At 46.9% G+C, this 17,681-nt stretch overlaps 1 protein-coding gene across 4 annotated transcripts in view; it reads right to left on the reverse strand.

Annotated features, from left to right (window-relative positions):
* Positions 1-16,789, reverse strand: part of reps2 (RALBP1 associated Eps domain containing 2) — a 292,361-nt gene extending 275,572 nt beyond the window's left edge. For 3 of the 4 annotated variants that reach the window (XM_068040419.1, XM_068040421.1, XM_068040422.1), the window contains exon 1: positions 16,266-16,451. In XM_068040419.1, the coding sequence (XP_067896520.1) occupies positions 16,266-16,354 (89 nt within the window). In that variant the 5' untranslated portion in view covers positions 16,355-16,451. Of the gene's footprint in view, positions 1-16,265 lie in introns of all 4 variants that reach the window. The other variant, XM_068040420.1, reaches the window with a different exon arrangement.
* Between the last annotated feature and the right edge of the window lie 892 nt (positions 16,790-17,681).

A 17,681-nucleotide genomic window follows, 5' to 3' on the forward strand; every position in this document is an offset into this window, starting at 1 on the left:
TAAAAAAGGACTTGCCACCCAAAAAAAAACAATTAATACTGTCTGCCCACTTTTATTCACATTGATTCCAATAACAAGTTCTAGCAACATCAAGACAGCACAAATTAAAAGGGAGGCTTGGAAACAAAAGGTGCAGGAATAGTGACCGGGATTAAATAATAAAGAAATCAATGTAGTTAACTCAAGTCCTACCATGAAAGAAAGACTTCCATTTATACAGTGTTTTCAAGACCTCAGGCTGTTCCAAAGCACTAAAGTACTTTCAGATTGTAGTCACAGTTGTAATGTAGGAAATGCTGTGGTCAATTTTGCGTGCAGCAAGGTCCCACATTACCAGTTAATCTTTTATTTACTGAAGTTGGTTGAGGGATGACTCTTGGCCAGGACACTGGAGAGAACTCTCTTACTTTTCTTTGGAATAATGCCATGAGATCGTTTACATCCACCTGAGAGGGCTAACAAGGCCTCGGTTAAAGTCACACCTGAAAGACAGTACCTGTGACACTGTAGCATTATACTGGAGGGTCAGCCTTGATTTTGTGCTGAAGTTTCTGGAGTGGGACTTGAGCCCACAACCTTCTGATCAAAGGCTAAAGTGCAACCAGATCCAGGACTGGCACTTTCAACAACAAAAACATTTATACAGCACCTATAATGTAGAAAAATGGCCCACAGTACTTCGAAGTGTAATCAGGCAAAAACAGGCACCCAGCCTGAGAGAGAGGCAGACATTAGGGTATGTGACCAAAAGCTTCATCAAAGAGGAGTGTCTTAAAAGGAGGAGAGAGTGGTGAAGACATTTAGGGAGGTAATTCTTGAGCTTAAGGCTTAGATGGCTGATGGCATGACCAACAATAGTTGGGAGAAGAAATGAGAGTGGCATAAGAGTTGGAAGAGTGCAAATTTCTCAAAGGGCTGGAGGAGGTTACAGAGATACGGAGGGTGAGGTCATGAAGGGATTTGAACACCAGGATGAGAATTTTACAAGAGACATTGGTGGACCAAAATCCAAAGTGGGTCAGCGAATACAGGGGTGATGGGTGAATGAGTGGTTTCAGTTAAGATATGGGCAGCAGAGTTTTGGATGAACTCAAGTGCAAGCATGTGTTGCTGTACCCAGCCACCTCTAAACATCACTAGTGGAAGCTTTGAAAGCTTTTCAACACTTGTGGCATGGACACGATGGGCCAAATGGCCTCCTTCTATGTTGTAAATCTTTCTAAGTTTCTAAGTGTGCGGAAGGTGGAAAATGGGATGCAGGCCAGGAATGTCTGAAGGTAAGAAAAGCATGGATAAGGGTTTCAGTAGATGAGCTGAAGCAAGGGATAGAGACGGGTGATATTCTGGAGCTAGAAGTAGGTGGGCTTTGTGATGGAGAAAATATGGGGTCAGAAACTCTCTGTTCATGATTAAATAGGACACTGAGGTTACAAACAGTCTGGTTCAGCCGGAGACAGTGGCCAGGAAACCAACCTATTGATAAAAGGTTAATAAAACCGAGGACTGGAGGATCAACGCCAAGGTGTTGAGTATTGGAAGGCTCACACTGCTGGACTGGAGTATCCTTTGGATATTGTAGGTACAAGATTCTAGATCAGGTCTTAAATTCCTTAAATACACCAGCAGCAGACTAATGTTGGTCTAGTACATTTTTACAGTAGATAAGTAGAGCGCAAAAAGTGAATGTAGTAGAGGTGGTTCAGATCAAAACAAAAAATTAACAGCAAATAAAAGTTATACTTCCTTTCATTCTAGGTATTTTCCCAGAGGTACATTTAAGCGCTTTAAATTCCTTTGTACGTGAATAAATAATCCTGGTAATCTGGCAAAAATGTTGTAATTAATTCTGTGGTAACTAGCTGTACTCCATTCATGAACTATAAGCATCTCCCGGCTCCGACGCAAGTTCATGGACCTGAAACGTTTAAACTCTCAACCTCTCTCAAATAGGCCCCAGACCCGCTGAGTGTTGCAGCATTTTGTTTATTTCTAGCTGTCTTTCCAGATCAGCAGCATGATTTCCTCTGCTTTCGTCGATTTCAATCTCATTAATCTTCATGCTAAATACTATAACATATATAAAAAGGTTAGACTGAATTGAATATTCTTTCATTTATGGGGGTATCTGAATAAAAACTAGTTTAATTTGTAAATCGAGCAGATGCTTCACTCCCTATGAATGAATACTGAGCACCGTTTTACACTGGTGGTGGGGGTGGGGGGGGGGGGGTCTAATTGGCTCCTCTGGCGAGTCCTGCATTGCAAACCACCCAAACTCCATGGATGGTACAAAAATAAACTCCTCAAACCCCTAGATATTGACAGCAGGTCAATATTCTGTCAGTATTCAGGACTGGCTTGACGCTGCAAATACAACTAACTGTAACTGGACAAATGTTCATTCAGAATTGCAAATTGTTCTGTATAGTATATAGAAATGTTACTGAAGGCCGCGATTTTAATTATTTAGCTAACATACAAATGCTAAAAACTCGTGATTATTCTTTCTACGGTCCCTGGGAGAAAACTGATGCATATTTAACTAGCTCAGCAACAGCAATTTAACTGCATATAAAAGGTTTTGCTTGAAGTAAAATGCATTATATAATGAAAGAAAGTTTTTGTTACGATATAATGTCTTCAAATTATATGAATCCACTAAAACAGCTTGCAAACCACGAATACAATTTGCACTAAGCAACTAATCAGAGGAGTAAGCCCCACCAACAGAGTATAAAAAAACAAGGCTGAAGGGATGGTAATCAGCTTTAGAAATGCTGCGTGGATGATATTTCTGGGCCTCCTCCTGAGGTTTCCACCATCACACAGTCCAGTCTTCAGCCAATTTGATTCACTCCACATGATAGCAGGAAATGGCAGAGTGCTCCGGACACACAGAATTTTGGCTCACAATATCCCTGTTCCAGTTCTGAAGCCCTATGTTCCAAAACTAGCCATGCCACTAGCCAAGCTGTTCCAGCTTCTAACCAAACTGTGATAAAGCTACAACATAATATGGAAAATTTGTTCCAGCGTATTCTGTCCATAAAAGACAGGGCAAATCTAACATGGCCAATTATCAGCCGACTCCCAATCATCAGAAAACTGATGGAAAGTATTGACAGAGCTATCAAGTGGCACCTGCTCACCAATAACCTGCCAGGTCACCACACTACAGGAAGGAGGTGATTGCACTGGAGAGGGTGCAGAGGAGATTCACCAGGATGTTGCCTGGGCTGGAACATTTCAGCTATGAAGAAAGACTGGATAGGCTAAGGTTGTTTTCCTTAGAGCAGAGAAGACTGAGGGGGGATCTGATTGAGGTATACAAAATTATGAGGGGCATTGATAGGATAGATAGGAAGAAACTGTTTCCCTTAACGGAGTCAATAACCAGGGAGCATAGATTTAAGGTAAGAAGGTTTAGAAGGAATTTGAGGAAAACAAATTTCATCCAGAGGGTGGTTGGAATCTGGAAGGGGGAGGCGGTGGCATAGTGGAATTGTCACTGGACTAGTAACCCAGAGACCCAGGGTGTTTCTCTGGGGACATGGGTTCGAATCCCACCACAGCAGAAGGTGGAATTTGAATTCAATTAATAAATCTGGAATTAAAAGCTAGTCTAATGATGGCCATGAAACCCATTGTCGATTGTTGTAAAAACCCATCTGGTTCACTAATCTCCTTTAGGGAAGCTGTCCTTACCTAGTCTGGCCGACATGTGACTCCAGACCCACAGCAATGTGGGTGACTCTTACATGCCCTCTGAAATAGCCCAGCAAGCCACTCAGTTGTACCTAACCGCTACGAAGTCAATAGAAAAGAATGAAACTGGACGGATAACCCAGCATCGACCTCGGCACCGGAAATGACAACGGCAAACCCAGCCCCGTCGACCCTGCAAAGTCCTCCTTACTAACATATGGGGGCTTGTGCCAAAGTTGGGAGAGCTGTCCCACAGACTAATCAAGCAACAGCCTGACATAGTCATACTCACGGAATCATACCTGACAGACATTGTCCCAAACACTGCCATCACCATCCCCGGGTATGTCCTGTCCCAAAGGCAGGACAGACACAGCAGAGGTGGCGGCACAGTGGTATACAGTTGGGAGGGAGTTGCCCTGGGAGTCCTCAACATCGACTCTGGATACCATGAGGTCTCATGGCATCAGGGCAAACATGGACAAGGAAACCTCCTGCTGATTACCACCTACCGCCCTCCCTCAGCTGATGAGTCAGTACTCCTCCATGTTGAACAGCACTTGGAGGAAGCACTGAGGGTGGCAAGGGCGCAGAATGTACTCTGGGTGGGGGACTTCAATGTCCATCACCAAGAGTGGCTCGGTAGCACCACTACTGACCGAGTCCTAAAGGACATAGCTGCGAGACTGGGTATGCAGCAGGTGGTGAGGGAACCAACAAGAGGGAAAAATCTACTTGACTTCATCCTCACCAATCTGCCTGCCGCAGATGCATCTGTCCATGACAGTATTGGTTGGAGTGACCACCGCACAGTCCTTGTGGAGACGAAGTCCGTCTTCACTTTGAAGATACCTTCCATCGTGTTGTGTGGCACTACCACCATGCTAAATGGGTTAGATTTCAAACAGATCTAGCAATGCAAAACTGGGCATCCATGAGGCACTGTGGGCCATCAGCAGCAGCAGAATTGTACTCAACCACAATCTGTAACCTCATGGCCTGGCATATCCCCCACTCTACCACTACCATCAAGCCTGGAGACCAACCCTGGTTCAATGAAGAGTGCAGGAGGGTGTCAACCTGGTGAAGCTACAACACATGACTACCTGCATGCCAAACTGCGTAAGCAGCATGCGATAGACAGAGCTAAGCAATCCCATAATCAACGGATCAGATCAAAGCTCTCTGCAGTCCTGCCACATCCAGCCGTGAATGGTGGTGGACAATTAAACAACTAACTGGAGGAGGTGGTTCCACAAATATCCCCATTCTCAATGATGGGGGAGCCCAGCACATCAACGTGAAAGATATGGCTGAATCGCTTGCAACAATCTTCAGCCAGAATTGCCGAGTTGATGATCCATCTCGGCCTCCTCCTGCAGTCCCCAGCATCACAGATGCCAGACTGCAGCCAATTTGATTCACTCCACGTGATATCAAGAAACGACTGAAGGCACTGTATACTGCAAAAGCTATGGGCCCTGACAATATTCTGGCAACAGTACTGAAGACCTGTGCTCCAGAACTTGCCGCGCCCCTAGCCATGCTGTTCCAGTACCCTGCAATGTGGAAAGTTGCCCAGGTATGTCCTGTACACAAAAAGCAGGACAAGTCTCTCTCGGCACGCGCTGAGACTCGAAAGAGGGGAAAAAAAGACTTACAGTGATATCATGAGAAATCTGCAAGGTGACTGGTTGGGTAAGAGCTGTTAGTAAATTTAAATAGCTTTAATAAAAGGGAAAGTTGTTTTTCTTTTAAAAAAGACCTCAAGTGATAAAGTGAGCACTACTAGTATTTTGTTTTAAATTAGTGTAATTTAGAATGTAGTGGGTAGTGTTTGGAGTAGAATAAGGCCCCTAGTGTAATTGTTTTTTTTTTAAAAGGAAGTAACTAATTAATCTAAAGGTAAGTCATGGCAGGAGAGCTTGCACCCGTGATATGCTCCTCCTGCGCTATGTGGGAAATCAGGGATGCTGCCAGGGTCCCTGACAACCATGTGTGCAGGAAGTGTATCCAGCTGCAGTTACTGGCTACCTGCATTTCAGAGCTGGAGCAGTGGGTGGATTCACTGTGGAGCATCCGTGATGCTGAGGATGTTGTGGATAGCACGTTTAGTGAGGTGGTCACACCGCAGGTAATGACTGCACAGGCAGAAAAGGGATGGGTGGCCACCAGGCGGAGTAGCAGCCACAGGCAGGTAGTGCAGGAGTCCCCTGTGGCCATCCCCCTCTCAAACAGATATACCGCTTATATACTGTTGAGGGGGATGGCCTCCCAGGGGAAAGCAGCAACAGCCAGGTTCGTGGCACCATGGATGGCTCTGCTGCACAGCAGGGAAGGAAAAGGAGTGGAATAGGGGATTCTATCGTAAGGGGTACAGATGGACGTTTCTGTGGCCGCAAACGTGACTCCAGGATGGTATGTTGCCTCCCTGGTGCTAGGGTCAAGGATGTCACGGAGCGACTGCAGGACATTCTGAAGGGGGAGGGTGAACAGTCAGAGGTCATGGTACACATTGGTACCAACGACATAGGTAAAAAGAGGGATGAGTTCCTGCAACAAGAATTTAGGGGGCTAGGTAGCAGATTAAAAAGCAGGACCTCAAGGTTGTAATCTCTGGATTACTCCCAGTGCCACGTGCTAGTGAGTATATGAATAGCAGGATAGAGCAGATGAATGCGTGGCTGAAGAGATGGTGCAGGAGGGAGGGCTTTAATTTCCTGGATCACTGGGTCTGTTTCTGGCAAAAGTGGGACCTGTACAAGTTGGATGGGTTGCACCTGAACCGGAACGGGACCAACATCCTTGCTGGGAGGTTTGCTAGTGCTGTTGAGGGGGTTTAAATTAATTTGGCAGGGGAATGGGATACAGAGTGAAGGTACAGTGGGGGTTGATGTTCAGTCAACTATGGAAGAGAAACTGAATCAGTCTGGAAGGCAGAGGAAATCTGGACCTGATAAGGCACAAGTGAATAATGCAAGGCTGGATTGCATCTATTTTAATGCAAGGAGTCTTACTGGTCAGACAGATGATTTGAGGGCATTGATTAACACGTGGAAATATGATATTATTACTATCACAGAGACATGGTTGAGGGAAGGGCGGGACTGACAGCTCAATATTCCAGAGTATAGAATCTACAGGCGTGACAGGAGAGGGGATAAAAGAGGAGGTAGCATTGCACTGTTGATCAAGGAGTCAATTACTGCAGGAAGGAGGGATGATATCTTAGAAGGTTCTTCAAATGAGGCCATATGGGTAGAACTTAAAAACAAAAAGGGGGCAATCACTTGGCTGGGAGTGTACTATAGGCCTCCAAACAGTCAGGGAGAGATAGAGGAGCAGATATGTAGGCAAATCTCAGAGAGGTGTAAAAATAATAGGGTAATTATAGTAGGGGGATTTCAACTTCCCCAATATCAACTGGGATAGTCTTAGTGCAAAAGGCTTAAAGGGGGCAGAATTCTTAAAATGCATCCAGGAGAGCTTTTTGAGCCAGTACGTAGAAAGTCCTAGAAGAGAAGGGGCAGTACTGGACCTAATCCTAGGGAATGAAGCTGGACAAGTGGTAGAAGTGTCAGTGGGGCAGCACTTTGGGATAGTGACCATAACTCTAAGATTTAAGGTAGTTATAGAAAAGGACAAAGACGGGTTGGAAATAAAGGTACCGAATTGGGGGAAGGCCGATTTCAATATGATAAAACAGGATCTGGCCAAAGTGGACCGGGAGCAGCTACTTGTAGGAAAGTCCACATCAGACCAGTGAGAGTCATTCAAAGAGGAAATAGTGAGGGTTCAGAACCAACATGTACCCATTAAGGTGAATGGCAGGGCCAACAAATCCAGGGAACCCTGGATATCAAGGGGCTTAGAGGATTGGATCAGGAAAAAAAGGAGGGTTATGGCAGATTCGGAGCACTGAAAACAGCGGAGGCACGACATGAGTATTGAAAGTGTAGGGGGTACTAAAAAAAAGTAATTAGGAGAGCGAAGAGAGGACATGAAAAAACACTGGCGGGCAAGATAAAGGAAAATCCTGAGGCATTTTATAAGTATATTAAGTGCAAGAGAATAACCAGGGAAAGAGTGGGGCCCATTAGGGACCAAAGTGGCAATGTGTGTGTGGAGCCGGAGGACATAGGTGAGGTTTTAAATGATTACTTTTCATCTGTGTTCACTATGGAGAAGGACGATGTAGGTGCAGAGATCAGGGAGGGGGATTGTGATATACTTCAACATATTGGCATTGAAAGGGAGGAAGTATTAGTTGTTTTAGTAGGCTTAAAAGTGGATAAATCCCCAGGCCCAGATGAGATGTATCCCAGGCTGTTAAGTGAAACAAGGGAGGAGATAGCAGGGGCTCTGACACAAATTTTCAAATCCTCTCTGGCCACAGGAGAGGTACCAGAGGATTGGAGGACAGCGAATGTGGTACCATTATTCAAGAAGGGTAGCAGAAATAAACCAGGTAATTACAGGCCGGTGAGTCTAACATCAGTGGTTGGGAAAATATTGGAAAAAATCTGGAGGGACAGGATTAATCTCCATTTGGAGAGGCAGAGATTAATCAGAAATAGTCAGCATGGCTTTGTCAGGGGGAGATCATGTCTAACTAACTTCATTGAATTTTTCAAGGAGGTGACTAGATTTGTCGATGAAGGTAAAGCAGTTGATGTAGTCTATATAAATTCCCCACACGTAACGACGTGGCCAACGCATCTCAGCTCCGGGACACCGGGAGCAAAGACACGTCTGGCGCACCTGAGCTCCGGGAGACCGGGAGCTGTGATGTTTTCGAGGAGGAACAGATGGAAGCAGCTGAGGACAACCCAATGCTCTCTGCCTACAAGACCCCCCCGATGTCACCCGAGCGGCACAAACCCTGCATGAAAAATCAGGAGGGGTTTCTGAGCCCAACCAACGTGAAACTGCTTGCGCATACGATGGGTATGCAGGAACATCCCGAAGGGGAAGGACTGGGACTAGCGAGGACAAATGGTATGGGAAGCAACAACTAATTTTTAGTAAAATATGGGTGTAAGAATTGCTTCCATTAATGTGCGTAGCATTAAATCGACTACGCGATGTGTTTCAACCTTAGATTACCTTGCCAAGGTCAAAGCTGACCTACTGTTTCTGCAGGAGTGTGGAATACCACACCTCAGCACCTACAGGCAGTGGTCGCGATGGTGGTCCCACGGGCCATCGATCTGGTCGGGGGGTAATGACTGCCGTTCCTCCGGCCTGGGTATTCTGCTGCGGGGAGGTAACTTCACCATCTCCGAAGTTAAGGAGGTGGTGGGCGGCCGCCTCCTCGTAGCAGACGTGATGTACAACAACGCTCCGCTCCGGTTGATCAACGTGTACGCCCCGGTACAACGCAGCGAGCGGCTGACCGTCTTCCAGCAGCTCCCACTGCTGCTGGCGACGTCCAGGCCGGTCATCCTAGGCGGTGACTTCAACTGCATCATCGATGCGGCTGGACGATCCGGCAGTGACGACAGCAAACTGGACGCTACGTCCAGATTCCTAATAGAAACAGTTAAAGATGCCAAACTGCACGACGTCTTCAGCAAACCTGCAGACGGAGCGCAGCGCAGATACACATGGTCAAGATCGGACGGGTCTGCCCGTTCCAGGATTGACTTCCTGTTTGTGTCCCGTGCTGTCACGGTCGGATCCACCGACGTCAAGCCGGTGTTCTTCTCCGACCACTGCCTCTTACTGGCCGACTGTCACTTACAGGACGACCAGCGGGTTGGCAGAGGGACGTGGAAGCTCAATGCGACACTGCTGACCCCAGAGAACGTTGAGGAACTCAAAAGGGATTACAAAGGTTGGAGGACCGTGAAACCCCTCTTTGAGTCTCCAGTTCACTGGTGGGAAGCGATGAAGGAGAACATCAAGAGGTTCTTCATCCACAAAGGTGTTCAGAAGGCGAGAGAGAGACAGAGGGAACTGTCCCGACTCCAGAAAATTATGCAAAATCTACTCCGGTTGCAGTCAATGGGGGTCGAGGTCAAGGAGGACCTCCAAGAGGTGAAGAGCCAGCAGGCCTCGCTCTTTGCCAACGAGGCCTCCAAGATCATCTTCCGGTCCAGAGTCCGCTCCATCGAGCAGGATGAGACGTGCTCGTGTTACTTCTTCCAAAAGGTACACAGAGAGAGCTCTGTTATCAGCAGCCTGAAGGAAGAAGATGGCTCGGTAACGTCTTCGCAGTCCGACATACTAAGGATCAGCAAATCCTTTTATGCTGGGCTGTATGACGCGAAGCCCACAGACAGCAGAGCCTCCCAGTCCTTCCTGTCATCTATCACAGAGGTCTTAGATGACAGCAGGAGGGAGAGACTGGACAAGCCGCTAACTCTGGACGAGCTGACAAAGGCCGTCGAGTCTTTCGAGACGAGTAAAACCCCCGGGAGCGACGGCTTACCGGTCGAGTTGTACTCGGCCCTGTGGGACTGGGTCGGCCCGGACCTGCTGGAAGTATACGAGAGTATGCTCCTGGCCGGCAGCATGTCAGAGACCATGAGAAAAGGCATCATCACCCTCATTTACAAGCAGAAGGGGGAGAGGGCAGAAATCAGAAATTGGCGGCCCATCTCGCTGCTTAATGTTGATTACAAGATTCTGTCCAAAGTCATAGCCAGTCGAGTCAAGTCTGCTCTGGAGTTGGTGATTCATCCCGATCAGACCTGTACTGTACCCGGCAGGAAGATCTCTGACAGTCTCGCGCTACTCAGGGATACGATCGCCTACGTACGGGACAGGAGGGTGGACACCTGCCTCATCAGCCTGCGGAAAAACACCTTTGACCACCGGTCCATCAGGCAGTGGTCTGCACGGAATGTCCTCAAGGCCCTACGGGAAAAGGAAACGGTGGATCCTGTCGGATGGTTCCCCGAGCAGACCGTCAAAGTCATTTGGCGGAATGCCTCATCACCAGAACTTTCAAACAAGCACCAAGACGTAGCTTGGCTGGTGGTGAGAAGGGCCCTCCCCGTCAGATCCTTCATGCACACCCGAAGTCTCGCCCCCTCCGCCCAGTGCCCCCGCGTTGGCTGTGGTGGGGAAGAGACGGTCGCCCACCTCCTCCTGGAATGTGCCTTTGCAAAGCAGGTGTGGAAAGAGATGCAGTGGTTTTTGTCAAGGTTCATCCCAAGCAGCTCTGTAACACAGGAGTCTGTGCTCTACGGGCTGTTCCCAGGGACGCACACCGAGACAAACATCAACTGCTGCTGGAGGACTATCAATTCGGTGAAAGACGCCCTTTGGTCTGCCCGAAACTTGCTGGTCTTCCAGCGCAAAGAGTTGTCCACCGCCGAATGTTGCAGACTGGCACATTCCAAGGTCCAGGACTACGTGCTGAGGGACGCACTAAAGCTTGGGGCAGCCGCAGCAAAGGCTCAATGGGGAAAGACCACAGTGTAAGGTTCCCCCACCAAGCTGGACTGAGGGGCTGGATCCATGGGAAACCCCTCGAACTGTATCGTTAATATTCTGAATTGCTGTATATGTAAAACTGTAATTGACATGACAATGGTGAAACGGAAGGGTTGGGAAGGAACTCATGACAGTATTGAAGGAAACTGATCTCCCTTGCAATGTTTGTATTTTTTGGTGCTGTTTGGAAACTGTCTGGCAATGTAATTTTTACAGATGTTTATGAATAAAGTATATTTTGGAAATTAAAAAAAAAAATGTAGTCTATATGGACTTCAGTAAGGCTTTTGATAAGGTCTCGCATGGGAGATTGGTTAAGAAGGTCAGAGCCCATGGGATCCAGGGCAATTTGGAAAAGTGGATCCAAAACTGGCTTAGTGGCTGGAGGCAGAGGGTGATGGTCGAGGGTTGTTTTTGCGAGTGGAAGCCTGTGACCAGTGGTGTACTACAGAGATCAGTGCTGGGACCCTTGCTGTTTGTAGTGTACATTAATGATTTACACGTGAATATAGGAGGTATGATAAGTAAGTTTGCTGATGACACGAAAATTGGTGGTGTCGTAAATAGTGAGGAGGAAAGCCTTAGCTCACAGGATAATACAGATGGGCTGGTGAGATGGGCAGAGCAGTGGCAAATGGAATTTAAACCTGAGAAGTGTGAGGTGATGCATTTTGGGAGGACTAACAAGGCAAGGGAATATACAATGGATGGTAGGACCCCAGGAAGTACAAAAGGTCGGAGGGAACTTGGTGTACTTGGCCAGAGATCACTAAAGGCAGCAGTACAGGTAGATAAGGTGGTTAGGAAGGCATATGGGATACTTGCCTTTATCAGCCAAGGCATAGAATATAAGAGCAGGGAGGTTATGATGGAGCTGTATAAAACGCTAGTTAGGCCACAGCTGGAGTACTGTGTACAATTCTGGGCAGCACGCAATAGGAAGGATGTGATTGCACTGGAGAGGGTGCAGAGGAGATTCACCAGGATGTTACCTGGGCTGGAGCATTTCAGCTGTGAAGAGTGACTGAAAAGGCTAGGGTTGTTTTCCTTAGAGCAGAGAAGGCTGAGGGGGGACATGATTGAGATATACAAAATTATGAGGGGTGTTGATAGGTTAGATAGGAAGAAATGTAGGGGTCAATAACCAGGGGGCAGAGATTTAAGGTAAGGGGCAGAAAGTTTAGACGGGATTTGAGGAAACAATTTTTCACCCAGAGTGTGGTTGGAATCTGGAATGCATTGCCTGAAGAGGTGTTCGAGGGAGGAACCCTCACAACATTTAAGAAGTATTTAGATGAGCACTGGAAATGCCATAGCATACAAGGCTATGGGCCAAGTGCTGGAAAATGGGATTAGAATAGTTAGGTGTTTGATGGCTGGCACAGACACGATGGGCCGAAGGGCCTGTTTCTCTGCTGTATAACTCTAAGCCTCTAAGTCCAACCCGGCCAATTACCGCCCCATCAGTCTACTCTCAATCATCAGTAAAGTGATGAAAGGTGTCATCAACAGTGCCATCAAGCGGCACCTGCTTCGCAATAACCTGCTCAGTGATGCTCAGTTTGGGTTCCACCAGGGCCACTCAGCTCCTGACCTCATTACAGCCTTGGTTCAAACAAGGACAAAAGAGCTGAACTCAAGAGGTGAGGTGAGACTGCCCTTGACATCAAGGCAGCATTTGACTGAGTATGGCTTCAAGGAGCCCTAGTAAAACTGAGGTCAATGGGAATCAGGGGGAAAACTCTCTGCTGGTTGGAGTCATACCTAGCCCAAAGTGAGATGGTTGTGATTGTTGGAGGTCAATCATCTGAGCTCCAGGACATCACTGCAGGAGTTCCTCAAGGTAGTGTCCTAGGCCCAACCATCTTCAGCTGTTTCATCAATGACCTTCCTTCAATCGTAAAGTCAGAAGTGGGATGTTCGCTGATGATTGCATAATGTTCAGCACCATTCACAACTCCTCAGATACTGAAGCAGTCCATGTAGAAATGCAGCAAGATCTGGACAATATCCAGGCTTGGGTTGATATGTCGTAAGTAACATTCGCACCACACAAGTGCCAGGCAATGATCAGCAATGACCATCTCCAACAAGAGAGAATCTAACCATCTCCCCTTGACATTCAATGGCATTACCATCACTGAATCCCTCACTATCAACATCCTAGGGGTTACCATTGACCAGAAATTGAACTGGAGTAGCCATATAAATACCATGGCTACAAGAGCAGGTCAGAGGCTAGGAATCCTGCGGCGTGTAACTCACCTCCTGACTCCCCAAAGCCTGTCCACCATCTACAAGACACAAGTCAGGAGTGTGATGGAATACTCTCCACTTGCCTGGATGGGTGCAGCTCCAACAATACTCAAGAAGCTCGACACCATCCAGGACAAAGCAGCCCGCTTGATTGCCACCCCATCTACAAACATTCACTCCCTCCACCACCGACGCACAGTGGTAGCAGTGTGTACCATCTACAAGATGAACTGCAGCAATGCACCAAGGGTCCTTAGACAGCACCTTCCAAACCCATGACCTCTACCACTTAGAAGGACAAGGGCAGCAAATGCATGGGAACACCACCACCTGCAGGTTCCCCTCCAAGCCGCACACCATCCTGACTTGGAACTATATCACCGTTCCTTCACTGTCGCTGGGTCAAAATCCTGGAACTCCCTTCCTAACAGCACTGTGGGTGTACCTACCTCCCATGGACTGCAGCAGCTCAAGAAGACAGCTCACCACCACCTTCTCAAGGGCAATTAAGGATGGACAATAAATGCTGGCCTAGCCAGCGACGCTCACATCCCATGAATGAATAAAAAGAACACTGCCTGAAGGGGTGGTAGAGGCAGGAACCCTCACAACATTTAAGAAATATTTAGATGAGCACTTGAAACACCATAACATACAAGGCTACGGGCCAAGTGCTGGAAAATGGGATTAGGATAGATAGGTGCTATCCTAGATGGGTCAAAGGGCCTGTTTCTGTGCTCTATAACTCTATGACCACTTGGTCCCAGACCTCATTAGAGTCTTGGTCCAAACATGGACACAAGAACTGAATTCCAGAGATGAAGTGATAGTGACTGCCTTTGGCAACAAGGCAGCTTTTGACCAGGTGAAGCACCAAGGAGCCTGAAGTTAATGGGGATCAAGGAATCAGTGGTATGAAGGAAAATGGTTGCAATTTTTTGGAGGCTCAGCTCCAGGACATTGCTTCAGAAGTTCCTCAGAGCAGCATCCTAGGCCCATCTCTTTTCAACTGCTTCAACAATGATCATTCCTCCATAAGGTGGGGGTGTTTGCTGATGATTGCATGATATTCATCTCCATTTGCAACTCCTCAGTCAATTAAGCAGTTCATGCCGTCATGCAGCAAGACCTAAACCTTGCTTGGGCTGATAAGTGGCAAGTAATGTTTCTGCCACACAAGTGCCAGGTAATGATCATCTCCAACAGACGATTCCCACCACCTCCTACTGACATCCAATGGTATTATCACTGATTCTCCCACTATCAACATTGTGCAGGTCACCATTGAATAGAAACTCAACTAGATCAGTCACCTAAATGCCGTGGCTACTACAGAAGGTCAGAGGCTAGGTTTTCTGCAAGTGGCTAACCTCCTGACTCTCCACTTAGATGGCACAAGAAAGGAACTAGATGGAATACTCTCAACTTTCCCTGGATGGGTACAACTGCAACAATCAAGAAGCTGAGAAGCTGTTTCCACTGGTGGGGGAATCTCGAACCGGGGACATAATTACAGAAAAAGGGGACACTCATTTCAAACTGAGATGCAAAGGAAGTTCTTCTCTCAGAGGGTAGTGAATGTCTGGAATTCTCTTCCCCAGAAAGTTGTGGAGTCGAGATCACTGAAAGTATTTAAAGAGGAGGTAGATAGATTTTTGAAATATCGGGGAGTTGAGGACTATGAGGAGCTGGTACGAAAGAGGAGTTAAAGTCTGGTTCTGGGGCAGATCAGCCATAATCTTATTGAATAGTGGGGCAGGCTTGAGGGGCCGAATGGCCTACTCCTACTTCTTGTGTTCTTATGTTCTTTATCCTGGACAAATCAGTCCACTTGATCAGCACTCCATCCACCAGCTTAAATATTCATTCCCTCCACCAGCTGCAGTGTATACTATATAACAGGACTATCTGCGGCAAGTTGTCAGGTTTACTTAGCAGTGCCTGCTAAACCCACAAACATATACCACCTATAATGACAAGGGCAACAAGCACACCAGAACACTATCACCTCCAAGTTCCCTTCCAAGGCACACACCATCCTGACCAACGTTCCCTCTAAGCTGTGCGGGTGAGTGGCCATGCAACATTCGGGGAATGTGCCCCGCAGTGAACAAGCTGGCCGCACACAACAAACATAAAAGTTAGATGAAACATTGATCCTGACTTGAATGTATACCTTGGTTCCTTCATCGTCACTGGGTCAAATCTCCTGGAACTCCCTAGCTAACAGCACTGTTGGAATACCTTCATCATATGGACTGCAGCAATTTAAGGCAGCGGACCTCCACCACCTTCTCAAGGGTAACTATTGATGTCAGCAATGCCTATATCTCGAGAATGAACAGAAAATGGATTGCACGATCAGAAACGTGCGACACTCTCAACCCAGCACAAGGAAACCTTTTTTCGGGATTGTGCAAGATTTAGGAATTAATTACCTCAAAACAGAAGAGTGCAGAAAATCAACTGACATGACACGAGCGACTACTTCAAAACGTTTCTCACAAATATGCGTGGTGAATGCATCAGTGACAAGGCTTGTGGCGATTGTCGCTGCTGCAACCGATCACATTGGGAGAATTCAAGTGTCGCCCAACGCACAGATATCTGCTGTATTCACACAACGATGAAAAAAGATTCACTTTTCGATTAGATCAACTGTGAAGCAAATATTTCCTCCAAGAACAGCTTTAGAGATATGGGCAACTCGCAGCAACTTGAAAATTAAAAAACAAACTCATGTGTATTGGAAAATGCAAGAAGTCAAATTTAGAAAGTTTCGGCAGTGCAATTTGCACTAGAAAAATAATCTGCATGCAATGCCCGATTAGGCAACTGGAGTCACAAATGTCTCCACTTACCTGGTGTAAAGTGTCCGCAGGGAGCTGGGAGGCTCGGAATAACTCGCCAACTTTCGCTCCGGCTGCAACTTTGCCCGTGCTGTTGGCATCTGGCAGTGCGAGTGAGAAGAGGTCGGAGAAGCGCTTCTCCTCCTGCTCACTCAGAACCATCCCCGGAGCTCGCGCCCAATCCCGGGCCATTCTGCAGCTTGCTCTCCCGGGACACTGCTTCTCAGCTGAGCAGCTCTTCACTCAGATTCTGCTGCTGACCTGTCACAGCTTCCCCCGCCCTGTGCCACTTTGATATTCACGTACTATTTCCTCCCTCAGCTCCACGCGCCGGCCGCCGCCGCCGCCATTTTTGTAACCTGACGTCACCGCCACCCTGCCGCAGGATTTCAGTCCAGCTGTTGCTGCAGCTGCAGCTGCAGTCGGGGTTCAGCAACTGGGCAACGACCCGGGGCGCCCTGTCCCCAGAATGACTTTCAAAAATCTCATGCAGACCCGCGTTACTTTCAACCACGGGTCTCCATCTGCAAAACAAGTAGAGGTTGGAAAACTATATTTGCGTAGGAGACTCTCATTTGCATGATACAGGTGAGGTACTTCACGGATCTGGAGCAATTCAGGTTTGCAGCATTGTTTGTCATGAGCAATGCAAACTGAGGATTCGTTTTTGTATATTAAAGACGTTGTTGTCAGCCAGCCCTCCCACAACATTTCAAAAACAACCAACTTGCTTCCCAGGAAGCAATGAAACATAAATGTTATAGAGGGTGCAAAGGAATGGCAAAAGAGAGCAGTATAGCACAAACATTGGCGATGAGTAGTTGATGTAATATTTCTTGGGCGTTCACATTCACAGGCTGATAATCGCGGAAATTGGCTTCAATTACAGATATAATTAAAGGAGCATTCATTCAAACATCTATAAGAGCAAGAACAGTTCCTGTGATCAGGCAGAGACGCAATAGAGTTTTCAAGTGAATAAATTGAGTTACATTTATTGCCGTGTCGAAGATTGTCCTGTCCTTATATAATATAAAAACAAGAAATGCTGGAACCCCTCAGCAGGTCTGGCAGCATCTGTGGAAAGAGAAGCAGAGTTAACGTTTCGGGTCTCTTTCCACAGATGCTGCCAGACCTGCTGAGTGGTTCCAGCATTTCTTGTTTTTATTTCAGATTTCCAGCATCCGCAGTATTTTGCTTTTATTGTCCTGTCCTTATTTAATTCAAATGAACACCTATTTTCCCGCTTTTTGACAAAGGGTACGAACCTGAAGCTTTAATAATAAATAATAAAAGCAAAATACTGCGGATGCTGGAAATCTGAAATAAAAACAAGAAATGCTGAAGCTTTAACTTGTCTGGTCAGACTTGCTGAGTGTTTTCTAGTCGTGTTTTAGTTACATATTTTATCGTCGTTCTTACAATGAT

Source organism: Heterodontus francisci, chromosome 10, assembly GCF_036365525.1.
Source record: "Heterodontus francisci isolate sHetFra1 chromosome 10, sHetFra1.hap1, whole genome shotgun sequence".
Taxonomy (NCBI): domain Eukaryota; kingdom Metazoa; phylum Chordata; class Chondrichthyes; order Heterodontiformes; family Heterodontidae; genus Heterodontus; species Heterodontus francisci.